At 46.2% G+C, this 16,162-nt stretch overlaps 1 protein-coding gene across 2 annotated transcripts in view; it reads left to right on the top strand.

Annotated features, from left to right (window-relative positions):
* Positions 1 to 16,162, top strand: part of LOC132473459 (ryanodine receptor 2-like) — a 70,590-nt gene that overhangs the window by 46,791 nt on the left and 7,637 nt on the right. For both annotated transcript variants that reach the window (XM_060073607.1, XM_060073608.1), the window contains exons 68-89: positions 584 to 696; positions 4,335 to 4,431; positions 5,236 to 5,411; positions 5,869 to 5,920; positions 6,258 to 6,311; positions 6,662 to 6,761; positions 7,113 to 7,192; positions 7,613 to 7,689; positions 7,770 to 7,843; positions 8,158 to 8,238; positions 8,625 to 8,713; positions 8,994 to 9,122; positions 9,308 to 9,412; positions 9,610 to 9,691; positions 9,789 to 11,122; positions 11,388 to 11,446; positions 11,963 to 12,107; positions 12,360 to 12,446; positions 13,124 to 13,342; positions 13,781 to 13,911; positions 14,352 to 14,394; positions 15,273 to 15,409. In XM_060073607.1, the coding sequence (XP_059929590.1) occupies positions 584 to 696; positions 4,335 to 4,431; positions 5,236 to 5,411; positions 5,869 to 5,920; positions 6,258 to 6,311; positions 6,662 to 6,761; positions 7,113 to 7,192; positions 7,613 to 7,689; positions 7,770 to 7,843; positions 8,158 to 8,238; positions 8,625 to 8,713; positions 8,994 to 9,122; positions 9,308 to 9,412; positions 9,610 to 9,691; positions 9,789 to 11,122; positions 11,388 to 11,446; positions 11,963 to 12,107; positions 12,360 to 12,446; positions 13,124 to 13,342; positions 13,781 to 13,911; positions 14,352 to 14,394; positions 15,273 to 15,409 (3,464 nt within the window). The remainder of the gene's footprint in view (positions 1 to 583; positions 697 to 4,334; positions 4,432 to 5,235; positions 5,412 to 5,868; positions 5,921 to 6,257; positions 6,312 to 6,661; positions 6,762 to 7,112; positions 7,193 to 7,612; positions 7,690 to 7,769; positions 7,844 to 8,157; positions 8,239 to 8,624; positions 8,714 to 8,993; positions 9,123 to 9,307; positions 9,413 to 9,609; positions 9,692 to 9,788; positions 11,123 to 11,387; positions 11,447 to 11,962; positions 12,108 to 12,359; positions 12,447 to 13,123; positions 13,343 to 13,780; positions 13,912 to 14,351; positions 14,395 to 15,272; positions 15,410 to 16,162) is intronic.

Genomic DNA, 16,162 nt, shown 5'->3' with positions numbered 1-16,162 from the left:
GTATTCTCATAAAGGTACTTTATAAATAACAGACAGGGCAAAATTATTTAGCAATTCAAATGTAAGTTTCAAACACTATACTTAGTTATGGCTATTTGCACTAAAATGGTTATATATATCGGTTTCACAATTTTGATCTCATTGCTGCTGTAGAGCCGCAAGAACATTGCAGTCGCTGGTTAGTTCCTTTCTATTCACTAGGTAGGGCCTACGGCATATAAACAATGTAAATGTAGCACGTAGCGTGCATGAAAAGAGAGAGGCCATGGGCCTGTGGCCTCCTTGCCAGTCCTTTTTGTTGTGCTTTTTGGTGGGGGTTTAACCGGCCCTTTGTCATGCCCAGGCCCCCGTCCCCCCTCTTGGCGTCCCTGCGTGTAGCTTGTTGATGGGGTTCAAACAATGTGTGGGGAGGCAGATGCACAAAAATCCACAACTTTGGGGTCACGGGCCAAAAGAGGAAGCATGCAGGATCCGTCCTCACCTGGGCTGAAGAGCAGCTGGTTGGTACCCCCTTCTGGTGAGGAGGGATTAAAGCGTTTGTGTGCGTTCGCTCACCGTTTCCTGCCGCTTGGCTCTTCTCCAGGTGGCACACCCGCAGAGCGGCAAAAGAGCCGCCTGGCACACGGTTCTATCCAAGCAGAGGAAGAGAGCGGTGGTGGCCTGCCTCAGGATGGCCCCCCTGTACAACCTGCCCAGGTCAGATCTCAGGACACCAGACCCCACCGTATTCACTGTAGCGGCCATCTTGGTTCTAAACAGTAGCAGTGTCCCCACCCAGCTTCTGTTTAGAACCAATAAGGCCATTCAATTGAATAAGGCATGTAGATGGCTTTGTTTTGCTCTGCATGCTCGCCTAAGTGTTTTAAGTGCCTTGTTACAGATATGTTCACAATTGACTAACCAATGGGGCCAAAAGGGACCAAGTCCCATTGTGCATATTCAAATTATTTCAGTCTAGAATAAATTCTCAGCCTTGAAAATGTAGTTCTAAATGTTTATCTATTGTTCATCGAAAGGGGTGATTATCATAGGGTTTATTTGTGTTCGAGCAGTATTAACTGAAAGTCTTTCATCAGTAATTATACTGTTAGTATAATTTGGAAATTATTTTTAATTGCTGGATTCAATTCTGCTTATGGATACTTCTGTAAGGACCAATAGGTCAAGCATTGTTAATGTCTTGCATATTAAACATAGATGCTATCCATATCTGCATAAAACACATACGTGTGCGTATTTGGTTGATACAAAATGTTTGAAATAAACATATATATAGGTGTGGCACTCTTGTGTGATGTTTCAATGTTTCCTTGAATAATTGTATTCAACCCTCTTGAGCCTTTGGTCATTTATGTGAAGAAGATCACAAAGAACCGATTTTAAATGAGTGCGCTGTGCACCCCAAACACATTTATATGACATGATACATGTCCCTGACCCGAGGGCAATAAAAGGGTGAGAACTGTAGGTAGAAGGTAAATATGGTAGATGAAGGAAAAACACTTTTTCTGTACCTTTGCTCTGCCTTCCTCCTACCTGTGTGTGTGTGTGTGTGTGTGTGTGTGTGTGTGTGTGTGTGTGTGTGTGTGTGTATGTGTGTGTGTGTGTGTGTGTGTGTGTGTGTGTGTGTGTGTGTGTGTGTGTGACTGTGTGTGTGTGTGTGACTGTCTGTGTGTGTGTGTGTGTGTGTGTTAGGCAAGCCATGTGGAAAGTGTAGTAAGCTAAGCTACCCATTACCCCACTTTCAATAAAGCTTCCCTACTCTGATACCGGCTCCCAGAGAAATGTAGCAAGCTCGGCTATGGCCACATGGAAAAGGTGATATTTTACATAGAAGAAAACAACTGTATGCTAAGTAATTGCTATCTCAGTGATCAATAACACTTTCAATCAAATAGATGGTCTGGGGATTTTTTTTCCCCAATGCAACAGTAAGATGAGATCTCTGCTATCAGTGCTCCGAAAACAATTTGGCATCAAACACAAATAAAACAAACACACAATAATAACAAGACAGCAGGTGTCGAGAGTGTGTGTGTGTGTGTGTGTGTGTGTGTGTGTGTGTGTGTGTGTGTGTGTGTGTGTGTGTGTGTGTGTGTGTGTGTGTGTGTGTGTGTGTGTGTGTGTGTGTGTGTGTGTGCGTGCGTGCGGTGGACTATAGCCGCTGTGGAGCGCCCAGCGTTTGGTGCGTGGTGCCATAGTTTGGTGCGTTTAGTGCCGTGGTGTTTCTGGGCACCGTCTGGCCTTACCATTGTTGTGGACATGCAGTTCACACGCTCTCAGTGCGGAGTGCCAGAGTTTCAGAGGTGTGCACCACACACAGGCTCACGCAGTTCAGAGCTATAAATGAGCTTTGAATCATCCATAGAGGTTTGGTTTCAGGCCGCAGAAGAAAAGTTTGGCCGCAATTCTGCCTCAGAAACACTGGCCTGTATAGCTTGTGTGTAGCTCACACTTTTGATCATTAAAAGGGCTTCGCTACTGAAAGCCATTTGATTCGAAAAACAGCTGCTACACTACTGAGAAATGCGGTTAAAATAATAGCAACACTACTGGCCATCAAAGTGAGGTTGTGTGTGTGTGTGTGTGTGTGTGTGTGTGTGTGTGTGTGTGTGTGTGTGTGTGTGTGTGTGTGTGTGTGTGTGTGTGTGTGTGTGTGTGTGTGTGTGTGTGTCTTCCTTTAGATTTGCAGCATGTTTCATAGATTAAACACAACCCTTTCTAGCATTTCCAAATGTCCCAATCTTAGTCCCATTAATCCCCCCCTACACCAAACAACCTCCACCAATAGACCACCACACACACACACGCACGCACGCACAGACACACACACACACACACACACACACACACACACACACACACACACACACACACTCCCAGTCAATTAGGTTTGTGATTTATTTTATTTTCAAAATCAGAAATCACCTCCCAGCTACTCTGTGGACTACATGTCCAGACTTACACACACTCACACACATAGTGCGATGCGTTCAGGCCCAAGAAGGAGAGATAGACACAGTTTACATGTATCAAGTGCAACAAAGTCATTTACAAAACGCATACACTCAAATCTGTCCCTCAATGGCATGAATATGTATATATTTCCATATAGTACTACTGTGTCCAATGTGTTCAGTTCAAAGCAATAAACATCAAAAGTGATGAAAACCTTGTGGCTGGCTAATTTACGTATATATTTCCAAGTACTACTGTGTCCAATGTGTTCAGTTCAAAGCAATAAACATCAAAAGTGATGAAAACCTTGTTTAATTCATAATTGTAAACTTATTCCACCCATGTCTTGATTATAATTGTTCATTTAAAAATCACATTTAATCACAAACTAACCGCAGTTGTATTGATACATGTGATCTCCCAGCAGAAAATGGCAAATATAAACCATAAATGCTGTCAAGGCTGCTTATAATTTATGTAAAGTCACCAAGTATTTTTCATTAAATCTCATGGCTGTATTGTGTTGAAAACCCAATAATGTTTTGGTCCACCAGACCCGAGGGCAGTGGAGTAACAGAAACAAGAACACCAACAAGCTGTACACACAAAAAGCTAATGAGGAAATTGATCATAGTCAGCATTGCTACATGAAATGTAAGGCATAAGCATTTTATGGGGCTCATATAACTAAAGTGTGTTTATTCTAGCAGGCTCTGTAATGGAGTCGAGGGGTATACCTTAACTAATAAACAAACGATAGACTCTCAGGTTTAATCTGAGCCTCCTTACACGGGATACGTTACCCTGTATCCTAAATTAAACTCGGCCTATGGATGGCTTTGTTTTGCGCGGCTAGTCTAAGTGTTCTAAGTGCTTTCTTAGAGACGTATCAGTGTTCAAAATTCACTAACAAATGAGGCCAACCGGGCCGAGTCCTATTGTGCATATTCAAATCGCTTCAGTCTGAATGCATACATTAACCCCGTTGAGAATTGCTTTCTAAATATGTCTTTAGGCTGTATTTACAAGCACATGTTGCCTTGTTTAACCCACATTGTATGTATTCAGATTTCAGAGTAGACTTTAGACTTAGACTTTAGATTTTATTGTCCCCAAGGGGAAATTTTTCTTCACTTCAAAGTACATTGCATATGTGGGCCGCACGCCGACAGACAATAAACAGAGACAAATAAACATCTACACAGATCTGCATAAAACATCTACACAGAGTAGACATCTACACAGAGTAGACATCTACACAGAGTAGAGTACCATCCCCAATCGGTCGTACCCCAGGCATTTAGCTCACTGGGTGCACTGGGCGTAATCTAGTGGTCTCTGATTATATCTATCCCCTGATTGTACCCCCCTCCCAGGCACAGAGCCGTCAACCTCTTCCTCCAGGGTTACCACAAGTCCTGGATATCAGCTGAGGATCACAGCTTTGAGGAAAACCTTGTGGAGGGTTTAGCAGTAAGTCAGACCCAGCACTCGGTTGAGTTATGGGGAAAAAACACTTTCAACATTGATTTTTCTGTGTGTCTCTGTGTGTGTGTGTATGTGTGTGAATATATTGATGCATAAAATATATACATATATGGACGGATGAATTGCACTTGTTTTACTTCTTTGCATCTTGCAAATGGTGTTCTTGTTAGCTTGGTGGGAGGGTGTTGCGGCCTATTCCTTATTTACTGTAACAGCTAATGTATGAGTGGGATGTAATGTCTCAGTCGTGATGAACGGCACGGCCTTGCCATCTATCTGCTTGTCGTCGAGCCCTTGCAGAGAAAAAAGCCTAACTTTACAATAAATGACGTTCCTGCATGAAGATGGGTGGGCTGTGCATGTGTGTGCGTGTATGTGGGTTTACTAGCCGGTTTGGATATTGGCATGTCTGCGCCTGAGTCTCTTCCCTGAGGTCTTGAAGCATAAGGGTTTTCAAGGCTCACTTCCTGAAGGAGAGTGAGGGCGTGGATCAAGCAGGCTTGATAAGTCTTATCGTTTCTAGGAAATGAGAGTCAAGAGGGAAAAATAATTCAAAAACTTTTAATCTATGGTAGAAGTTAGCACGCATAGCGCCAACGGTGATGTGGGAGACTTTAGTGCAAGTGTGCAAATTTGAGCGTGCGTGTGTGCGCTTGCGTGCACCCACCCACACACACTACAGTCGGCCCGTGGCTAAAGGTTAGCACCGGGGAGCGTGGCACGCAGCCATAGCGAAAACCTTAATAAAGAGCACACATGAAAAGGCTTAACGGTGTCTTCTGACTGCAGAGGAGGGGAGTGATGAAGCACTGCGGAGCCAGCAGTGAGGAGGAGGAGGAGGAGGAGGCGGAGGAGGAGGAGGAGGAGAAGAGGAAGCAGAAGGGGGTGGAGGAATGTGCCCAGCCAATCGATCCCCTCCGACAACTCATTACGCTCTTCAGCCAGAGCGCCCTGACAGAAGGAAGGTGTGTGTCACTATGTGTGTAGGGTTAGCAAGTGTGGAACCGAAAATGATAGTGCGAGCGTGTGTTGCATTCGTCATTAGCGATGCAATAAGAGGCCCTTTTTATTACCACTTAAAACACACCAGAGGAACGTCGATATGCGATTGCGATGGGAGCCTGATGCCTCATTCCCGTCCCATGTGATCAGCTGGCTTCTCAGTGTGTGTGTGTGTGTGTGTGTGTGTGTGTGTGTGTGTGTGTGTGTGTGTGTGTGTGTGTGTGTGTGTGTGTGTGTGTGTGTGTGTGTATGCAACTGTGTGTGTGTGTTTGTGAGACAAGCCCCCTGGTCCCCTGTGGAATCACCTTGAAAAGACCTTAATTGATATTGTTCTGGGCGTTCCCAGTAATGACACAACAATGCCACGCTCCACTGAGCTTACAAAACTCATTGTTTTCGCCTCTTATTTCTGTCTGACAGTAAACCTGGGAACGACACGCTGTATATGTCCTATGCCACAATTATGGCTAAGGTAAGATTCCCATTGGAGACTGCTTGGATAATCACTATGGATTTGTGCTACTGATTTGTACGCAAATAAAGTGTTGTCGCATTCCGCATGATTTCTGTCCCTGTTCTTCTGAAATACTGCAATGGTGAATATGGTTACTGGATAATAGCAGTGAGTCAAATGATATAGCTTGTCATTGCAGTGGAAAATGCATTTTGTCATGCTGGTACTCCTCTATGCCAGTGAAAAATCCCCATGGCCGTTTCTCCAGCAAGGCTTTCGTATTTGTTTATTTATTTGTTTGTTTGTATGTTCTTTAATATTTTCTTGGTAACCCCGCCTGCTCCTCTCCCTCAAGAGTTGTCAAAGAAAGGAGGAAGAGGATGAAAACGAGGAGATGAAAACCTTTGAAGTGAGTCCTTCTCTGGGCAGCACTGCAACAAGTGTTTCAAGACTCAGTGTGCATGTTTACATTTTATACACACAACAAATACATCCCAGCAAAGGGGGCATCAATCTTCATCCAAACATGCATGTTACATTGCGGTGATGGCCTAGTGATGAACTCAGTGTGTATGAGGGGATTGTGACGGGTGGATGTGTGTGTGTGTATGTGTGTGTGTGTGTGTGTGTGTGTGTGTGTGTGCGTGTGTGTGTGTGTGTGTGTGTGTGTGCGTGCGTGTGTGTGTGTGTGTGTGTGTGTGTGTGTGTGTGTGTGTGTGTGTGTGTGTGTGTGTGTGTGTGTGTGTGTGTGCTGCACAGGAGAAGGAGATGGAGAAGCAGAAGCTGTTGTATCAACAGGCCCGGCTCCACGACCGCGGCGCTGCAGAGATGGTGCTGCAGACCATCAGTGCCAGTAAAGGTGAGCCATTCAAGGGACTCTCAGAACTAGATGAGTGTTCCTGCTCAGTCCAGCCCAGAAAGGGGATGTGATTATTTGGAACAGAAAATTGAATGTATATATATCAGGTCTGGTAAAACCAGGATGAATGTGGAACTAAATTTATTTTAGCACCGCACAATACCCATGTTTAAGTGCTTAATAGAGTGTTGATGGGTGTGCTGGGATGCATTAATGCACTCCAGCTGTACGTCGAGCTCTAGACACGCGGGGTGCTATTTGTTCCACAAAACCGGACGTCTTTTTGCGAGGCTGTAATTATTATGGCCTGAGTCACGGCTATAAATGTGTTTCCTCATTTCATATCCACAGGAGAGATGGACTCCATGGTTTCATCCACTTTAAAGCTGGGTATTTCCATACTGAATGGAGGAAATACGACTGTGCAGCAAGTATGGCTACCAGTAGCACAGTTGGAAAATTAATCATACCCTATTGTCTTGTGTCTTGCCAATAAACAAATGAACTATTCCACACTATAGCACAATCTGTTTTTGTCCCCCGTAATACTGGATAATATTTGCCAAGAATAAATTATCTGTTACAATAGCCAACGGCTATATATAGGTCATAAATAAGTATTTTACTCTTGCATTCACATTTTATACAATACAATATATAAAGAAAGAAAAAACAACAACACCACAGCCCTTGCCCTTGTGGGCAAGGGCTGGTGTTGTTACAGAATATCGTAATAAGTTCAATGTCAAGTTCAGAACAGGGGTGATTTAAGCCCTAAGATTGGGATACCAATATAGTAAAGGTTTTCCAAGTTCTTGTCTTTGTTTTAAGTTTGTTGTTTCATGTGACAGAAAATGCTGGAGTATCTTCGAGAAAGGCGAGACGTGGGCTTCTTCAAGAGCATGGCGGGCCTCATGCAATCCTGCAGGTGAGACCCTTGCATATCCTTGCATGGTAACGATGGAGCCATTGTGCGCGTGTGTTTTCTCATGCTCTTCTCTCGCCTAGTGTGCTGGACCTGAATGCATTCGAGAGGCAGAACAAAGCGGAAGGATTAGGGATGACTGTGGACGATAGCTCAGGTATGCCATTCATATGGTAATGTGGAGGAGGAACACCACGGACAGAGACACCCCTTTCTGATTCTGCTGCTCCATCCACAGCAATTGTCTGCTTTCGATCAATGTGCTCATCACTGTCTCTTTGTGTCGTTCTACCCTCCTCCCCTCCCCCTCCTTATCAAGACCCACCTATTCTGTCCTCACTCCTTTGGACGTCACACGCACACACTCGTCCTGCACTCACCCATGCGCCAGCCCCTCACACATGCGTGTGTGTGCACACACATCTGTACGCGAGAACACACAGACTCTCACTATCTCTCGTTCTCTCCCAGGGGAGAAGGTGATGCCAGACGAAGAATTGACCTGTGATCTGTTTCGTTTCCTGCAGCTGCTTTGTGAAGGACACAACTCAGGTTGTTTATTTTTGTTAATATATATATCTCTCTGCATCCATGTATCAATAATTTATTTATAATAACAATACCATATTGTTAATATTTATGTGACACATATTCAATATTCATGTGAAACTGTTCATATTTAATGTGATCTGCAAATATTGACATTGGCAGTGTATTAAAATGGATATTAACACATTCAACAGGTAATTCATTACTGTATCTTAGTATTACAATGCTGAAATAATGCACACACATATCACAATATATAGGTATATAGTGTTTTGCATTATATCAGTATTTCAAGTCCTTTATGGTTGAGTAGGAGATGCAATCTTCAAAAAGTTGCAAAAAGTTATTTTCACATTTATTTTCTATATCTCTTCTTCTGATTGATTAAGAATTCCAGAATTACCTGAGAACACAAACCGGGAACAACACCACAGTTAACATCATCATATCCACTGTTGACTACCTGCTGAGGCTACAGGTAAAAGGAACCCCATTTGATATACAAAATCCATCCATCAGTGTAAAGTTCACCTCACAATGATCGATCATTCTGATGTGAAGACTACATTACTGCATGTGCTATGTATATCAATCAGGTGCAACCGTGTGCAAGTCGGTGTGTTTTTGTATTGCATTGTATTTTTACTATGGAGACCTGTATATGGCAGTGTCACAGCTTGACAGAGTTCTCATCGAGCAGGTGACGCCTGCGCACACATGCACACATGTTTTCTTTTCACCCTCTGTTCCCACCGCAGGAGTCAATCAGTGATTTCTACTGGTTTTACTCGGGGAAGGCAGTGATTGATAACCACGGGCGGCAGAGTTTCTCTAAGGCCATCAGTGCGGCCAAGCAAGTCTTCAATACTCTCACCGAGTACATACAGGTCAGTCGATGGCCGCTCCTCCCTCGCATTAGGCCTCCGTCCCCCGGCTTTGGAACTGTGCCCATTTGCCCCTGCCCCGTGTTCCTCACACAGCTCTGCCTTATCATTATTATTATTTCTGCAAAGCAGAAGCTATCGCCCATGCAGAGGTAACGTGGCTAATCAATGCGTTGAACCGCTTCCAGGGTCCGTGCACGGGGAACCAGCAGAGTCTGGCCCACAGCCGCCTCTGGGACGCCGTGGTGGGATTCCTCCACGTCTTCGCTCACATGCAGATGAAGCTCTCGCAGGTAGCCGCTGTTTATTCTGCCCTTTTTGCCTCTCATTTTAGGAACCAGTCTTCAGTTTACACATTTATGTATTTCCTAAAAGGCTTAAGGGATTTATTTGAAGTGCTTATTGTGGCGCTTTCTGCAATGGTTATGCATTTATGCGTGCGCGACAGAAGCAGCGTCTGCATTTTATAGCAGGAACTTTGTGTTTGCAGGATTCCAGGCAAATAAATCTGCTGAAGGAGTTGATGGATCTGCAGAAGGACATGGTTGTAATGCTGCTGTCGCTGTTAGAGGGTAGGCTTGTAATGCAATTCTCACCGGGGTTTTATAGGCTATTACTGGATTGATACCTTCATTTTTGTGCTCTTCCTCTGCTCCCTCCATAACCAAGGTAACGTGGTGAACGGCACCATCGGGAAGCAGATGGTGGACATGCTGGTGGAGTCCTCCAGCAACGTGGAGATGATCCTCAAGTTCTTCGACATGTTCCTCAAGCTAAAAGACCTGACGTCGTCCGAAGCCTTCCGGGAGTACGACCCCGAGGCCCAGGGCTGCGTGTCCAGGAAGGACTTCCAGAAGGCCATGGAGAGGTGCAAGCGCTTCTCCCCGCCCGAGGCCCACTTCCTGCTGTCCTGCACCGACGCAGACAGCCCCCTGCTGGACTACGAGGGCTTTGTGGACCGCTTCCACGAGCCAGCCACAGACATCGGCTTCAGCCTGGCCGTGCTGCTCACCAACCTGTCGGAGCACATGCCCAACGACTCCCGGCTCGGCACGTTCCTGGAGCTGGCCAAGTGCATCCTGACCTACTTCCGGCCATACCTGGGGCGCATCGAGATCCTGGGCAGCGGGAAGCGCATAGAGCGGGTCTACTTTGAGATCAGCGGGTCGAGCCGCACGCAGTGGGACAAGCCCCAGGTGAAGGAGTCCAAAAGGCAGTTCATCTTCGACGTGGTGAACGAGGGAGGGGAGAAGGAGAAGATGGAGATGTTTGTCAATTTCTGCGAGGACACCATCTTCGAGATGCAGCTGGCGTCTCAGATATCCGACTCCGGCGGCGGGCAGAAAAGTTCTGGCAGCGATTTAGAGGATGAGGAGGAAAATGTTAATAGCAACAACGGGAAAGAGCCGGGCGCAAAGCCTGGCTCGACACATGAAAACGCGTCTGGTGCGCTGTTGCCTTCACTCTCTCGCCGCAACGCGAGGAAGTACTTCAAGCGGATGACGGCGAGGGACCTCCTGGTGGCGCCCGTGTGGCTGGTCAGATGGGTCCTCCTGGGCACGGCGGCGCTGGGCTGGGCCGCGGTGCGCACCGTCCTCTACGCGCTGTACGTGGCCTTCATCAACGGGGGCGTCGTCGAGGCCTTCCAGAGGACTGGGGTGCTGGACGCGCTGGGCAGCATCCCGGAGCCCACGCTGGACCGGGTCGCGGAGGCGTCGGCCCCCCTCCGGGATCGGCGGCCCGTCTCCTTCCAGAGGGAAGGGTGGGAGCTGGGGGAAGGGGCTGGGGCGGCGGGGGGGGCAAAGCCCCCGGCGGCGTCCCCTCGAGAGGTGGACCGCCTCTCAGCCATATTTGGTATGCGCCTGACGAAGGAGGACGGGCAGTATCGATTCCACACGGACGACCCTACAGCGAGTCTGACCGACCTGTACCGCGCGCCCGCCGCTGGACAGAGCGCCCCAGGTCACTTTGTCCCCGGGGAGCATCAGGTGAAGGTCCTGCAGGTGTGACTTGTGTCTGTTAGCAGCTTGTCCGCTTTTTGAATGCAGTATTTCAAGGGCATAACTCTCCGAGCAAGGTTATAAGTAGTGTATACGCATGTTATTTTTCTTCTAAATTATTTTTTATAAAGTAATACCTAATACCGGTACTACACTTTCATGGTGTGGAAAGTGTGAAGCTTCCATCCCTGCAAAACGCCGCAGTAGTAGTGTTATGTATTTTCCATTAATTCGTTTTCTAAAAGCATTGTGTTTCTGCTGCCTTCAGGCTCCGGCGGGTATCGGGAGGGGGGAAGATGAGAAAGTGTCTGAGTCACAGAAGAAAATGTGAGTGCCTTGCATACTCAGTTTAATGACCTTTACTCAAAGCCTCTGATCTCCTCAGCACCGACTCAGATACTGCTGTCTTCAACACATCTATCCTTCTCCCCTGTGGAGTCACTACTGTCCAATTTATATTGTAGACAAATGTTGGTTTTCTGCTTTAGAAATTGTATTCAAAGTAAAACCGACTGGTGCAGCTCGTTCACGTGAGTGAATCGTCAATTTAGAATAAAAACGATTGGGTACTAACACTTAAACAATAACTAAAACTACAACTTTAAATTTGTTGTAGCCACACCATTGTTTGTCAGCCTCATTTGTGCGTTGCTTTGCATAAAGAATCTGCTCGGTCTTGTATGTGAGAGAAAATTGCTTGTGTAGCCGTCCACATTGAGCCAGATCAGCTCACCTTAAGTCGCTGTTGGCAGGATCTCTGAATGTTATTGTGTTTGTCTCAACACCACTTCTGATTTGCTATTTTCACAATAACGTATCGTGTTATGTTTGAACTTTGAACAGAGGAGACGTGACTGAGAAGACGGAGGTCAAGGAGGAGACCAGGGGGAAGTGGAAAACCAAGCGGTGCTCCAGCCAGTGTGAGGAACCAGACGCCCAGCAGTCTGCCCTGTGGGGGTTGATGGGCAGCTATCAGATGAAGCTGCTGGTAACACACACTCACACACACACACACACACACACACACACACACACACACACACACACACACACACACACACACACACACACACACACACACACACACACAGGAGCACTAATGCAAACTAAAAACAAAAACATTTGCACACAAATAAGCACTCAGACACAAACATAGTAACAAACGTTTTAATCATGAAGATGAATGCAAAACCTACACCTGCTTTCTGAAAACTGATTACTGTCTGTTTCCTACTTGCAGAATTGCTTTGCGAGGAATTTCTACAACATGAGATTGCTGTCTCTCTTCGTGGCATTCGCTATCAACTTCATCCTCCTCTTCTACAAGGTTCTTGTGTTTGGGATTGCCAGGAGATTATTTATTATTTGCCTGCATCCAATTCCCTTCTTTGTTTATACCCTAGTATAAAATATATGTTTTGGAAATTTTAAGCCAGAAACAGGACACTTTATATTCAAATGTGAAGCAAATGAGGTTCAGCGTTTTATTCTTTTTGTTTATTCAAAATGGACAAAATGTAAAGTTCTTGATAGAAAATCCCCGTAAAGTGTTATCTGTGGCGTTACACACAAAGGCTTTAGTTGTTACCTTTTTAGCCTCCTTTGAATAACAACCTCTCAAGAGCTATTGTTATTTATCTATTCCTTTCCTTTTCCGCAACCTTAATTATTCTTTATTTGATTCTATCTTTCCTTGCTCTTTCCTCCATCTTTCAACCTGTGCGTCTTCCTTCCTTCCATCCTGCATTTCTTTCCCTCATCTTTCTGTCCCTCCTTTCCTCCATCTTTCAACCTGTCTGTCTTCCTTCCTCCCATCCTGCATTTCTTTCTCTCATCTTTCTGTCCCTCCATCTTTCCTCCATCTTTCAATTTGTCCGTCTTCCTTCCTTCCCTTCCAGGGTTAGTATCTGTATTTCTCCTTCTTTCCAATCCTTTCTCTTTCCGTCTTCCTGTCTTCCTATGCATCCCTTCATTTCCGTTTCATCTCCCTCTCCCATCTCCCAGGTGTCTCCCTTCACCGCGGAGGAGGACCAGAGCAGCGCTACGTCGGCCTCGTCCCAGCCCGAGGGGGCTCGGGACCCCGCCGAGGGGGGAGGTGGCGGCGACGGGGGCTTCTTCGTCCTGGAGGAGAGTAGCGGCTACATGAAGCCCTCGCTGCGCCTCCTGGCCGTGACGCACACCCTCTTCTCCTTCTGTTGCATCATCGGCTACTACTGCCTCAAGGTAACCGCCGCATCCCGGAAGGTCCCTCCTTTGGGAGTCCGCCGTCAGATCGCTGTGGAGCGGTGGCAGCGCTCTGCTGCTACCGCGAAAATTGTAAACAAGTGTTCTGTATGTAATTAAGTAAACAGTCTGATAAACAATTGAGTGGGTAAGTGAGGAATGTTTATATCAAAATGTCATTATTTTGTCATGTACAAGGTGATCGTTTGTTGTGCGTGTGTGTGTGTGTGTGTGTGTGTGTGTGTGTGTGTGTGTGTGTGTGTGTGTGTGTGTGTGTGTGTGTGTGTGTGTGTGTGTGTGTGTGTGTGTGTGTGTGTGTGTGTGTGTGCGCGTGCACGTGTGTGTGTGTGTGTGTACACGTGCGCAATAGGCTGTGAAAATGAGCAGAATTCAATAGTCTCAGAGAGCTGGGTTAATTACAGTAAGATCCATTGGCAGGTGCCACTGGTGATCTTTAAGCGGGAGAAGGAAATCGCTCGGCGGCTGGAGTTTGACGGCGTGTACGTGACCGACCAGCCCCCGGACGACGACATCAAAGGCCAGTGGGACCGAATGGCCATCAACACACGGTACATACGTGTATTAATGGCAATGCTACGCTCCACCTAGGTGGCTTTTAGTGGGCTCTTTCTGACAAGGATTCCCGGTGGTAGGGTTGGCAACAAACAAGTTAATTATAAACGTGGCATAAAATGATACATGACAACGGCGCTCCATGTTGCCATGCAGGGAGATGTGTGGGTTGATGGCTGGTTCAAGCTGTGCACACTGATAACTCAATGTGCTACTATGGTGTGCAGCCTCGCCCGGCACCAGAGTCAAATCAGACTCGGGCCAGGTGAGGCTGCTCAAACCAGTCTTCATCCACACACTCTCCAACAGTTTGATCATGGGATCTATAGTAAACTGGATGATTAGGAAAAGTATTGGTTCTAACGGCGAGTCTTACCCTGTGTTGTTTATTCCCTGATGGAGCATTCATTCCTTGTTTTTTCCTGCAATTCTCCAGGTCGTTTCCCAACAATTACTGGGATAAATTTGTCAAGAGGAAGGTAATGTCTGACAGGTCTTTACATTAATGCGTCAAAGCAGATTTAATGCTGTGAAGCTGGGACATGGTCACACCTACTGTATTAAACGTACCCCGTCTGTGTGTGTACGGATGCATCCAATCAGGGGGCAGTTCAACTGAGTGACACCCTATTAAGAACTTAACCGGGATTTAATGAAGCGTTTAATGGTAGATGTAATCATCATTCCCCCAGCCTTCGACTAACGCTTTGGCTGTCCCCAGAGATGAAGCGTGAAGCCCAAACGTCTCCTACCCCTTCAACGGGAAAGATTATGTAAAGCAGGGAGTTAGTTCTCCCTGGCAAAATACACTCATTTATTCTACTTATTCACAGAGGGGGAGATGGGTAAAATGTAATCGTTAAAAAAAAAATTGACCTATAAAACTGCCACTTACCTTTTTTTGACAATGTGAGACCATTTCGATAGATATTCCAATTGAAACATAATTCCTCCATAACATCTAAGTTTAAGTGGACCGATCCCTCATTTCCATCAGTCTGCAGCAAGGGAGAATTAAACCTTGAAATAATATAAGCCCATTAGACTTCAATCCTGAGTGTGTTTGAACAGTATGTGTATAAAAATAGTGCCCTGTCAACTATTACAAGTCTTTTATCCATCTCGCTACACCCCCTGTATTACTGATGACAGCTACATATTTAAACAACGCCTAGCCTCTCTCAAAGAAGGGATTTAATTCCCAGTAGTTATAGCGTTGTTACAAAGAGAGGCTGTACACGCTCGCAGTCAGTCAATCTGTCACTCCCGGCCCCAGGACTTTCCCCTGCTTCAGGCAGCGCCGCTACCCACTTTAAACTGAGAGCGCTTCCTTGTGTCTCTCCCCCGCCATCCTCAGGTGATGGATAAGTACGGGGAGCTGTACGGCAGCGAGCGGATCGGTGAGCTGCTGGGTTTGGACCGCGCCGCGCTGGACTTCAGCTCCCAGAGTGCGGAGGCCAGGAGACCCAGGAGGGACACGGCCTGGAGCTCTCTGTGAGTCCACCAGGGAGGGATTAAACCCTCTTTCAAACACGCCTCCAACCAACCTGCCACCGAAACGTTTCATCCTTCGTTCTTTTGTCCAGGAATAAAGGTGCTATGGGTAAGATTGGAGAGTTGGAAAGAGAGAGCGGAAAAGAGCAGACTAACTCAAACAACTCCAAATGTCTTCTCCAACTCTGCTCCCTCCGGTCCCAACATTTATCCACCATGGAGAAGTGTTGTATTCAAGCACCTGTGATTGAAAGGCAAGACGGACTCCTTGAACCTATACAGGGAAACGATGCCCTGATTGGTCAGAAAGGAGCAGGGGCTGTTTAAAAGTCAGGCAGAGGCAGGCGCAGTCAACTCGAGACTTCTACTCTCATGGTGCATTTCACTTAGCCTCTGGAGAACATCCGGATATCAACGCTTGCGTATTGCAATTAATATCAGTCGGGCTTGGATGGGCAGCAATTGATTTCAATATATGGTCGCAGCCTAACTTTGTTCATCAACATATTATCATCGGAGAAAGGCATGCCGTGCAGGTGTTGGTTCATCTTTTCAAATCGTTATTCCGTCGTTTTTGGATCCAAACTGTTTTGATTTCTGCACTTCCCTTGGGCGTCGCCATTCTTTTTTATTAAGTTGGCAGACCTTGGTTCGTTTGCATGAGCTGAAGTGCTCCCTCCCGAGCACCGATTCGTCCCATCATTTCTACATTTTTGGAAAAGGGTTTCATCGGGATCAAGGCCAGACTGAGCT

Source organism: Gadus macrocephalus, chromosome 15 (genome assembly GCF_031168955.1).
Source record: "Gadus macrocephalus chromosome 15, ASM3116895v1".
NCBI classification, from domain to species: Eukaryota; Metazoa; Chordata; class Actinopteri; order Gadiformes; family Gadidae; genus Gadus; species Gadus macrocephalus.
The sequence above is the reverse complement of the archived record's forward strand: the minus strand, read 5'-3'. Positions and strand labels throughout refer to the sequence as shown.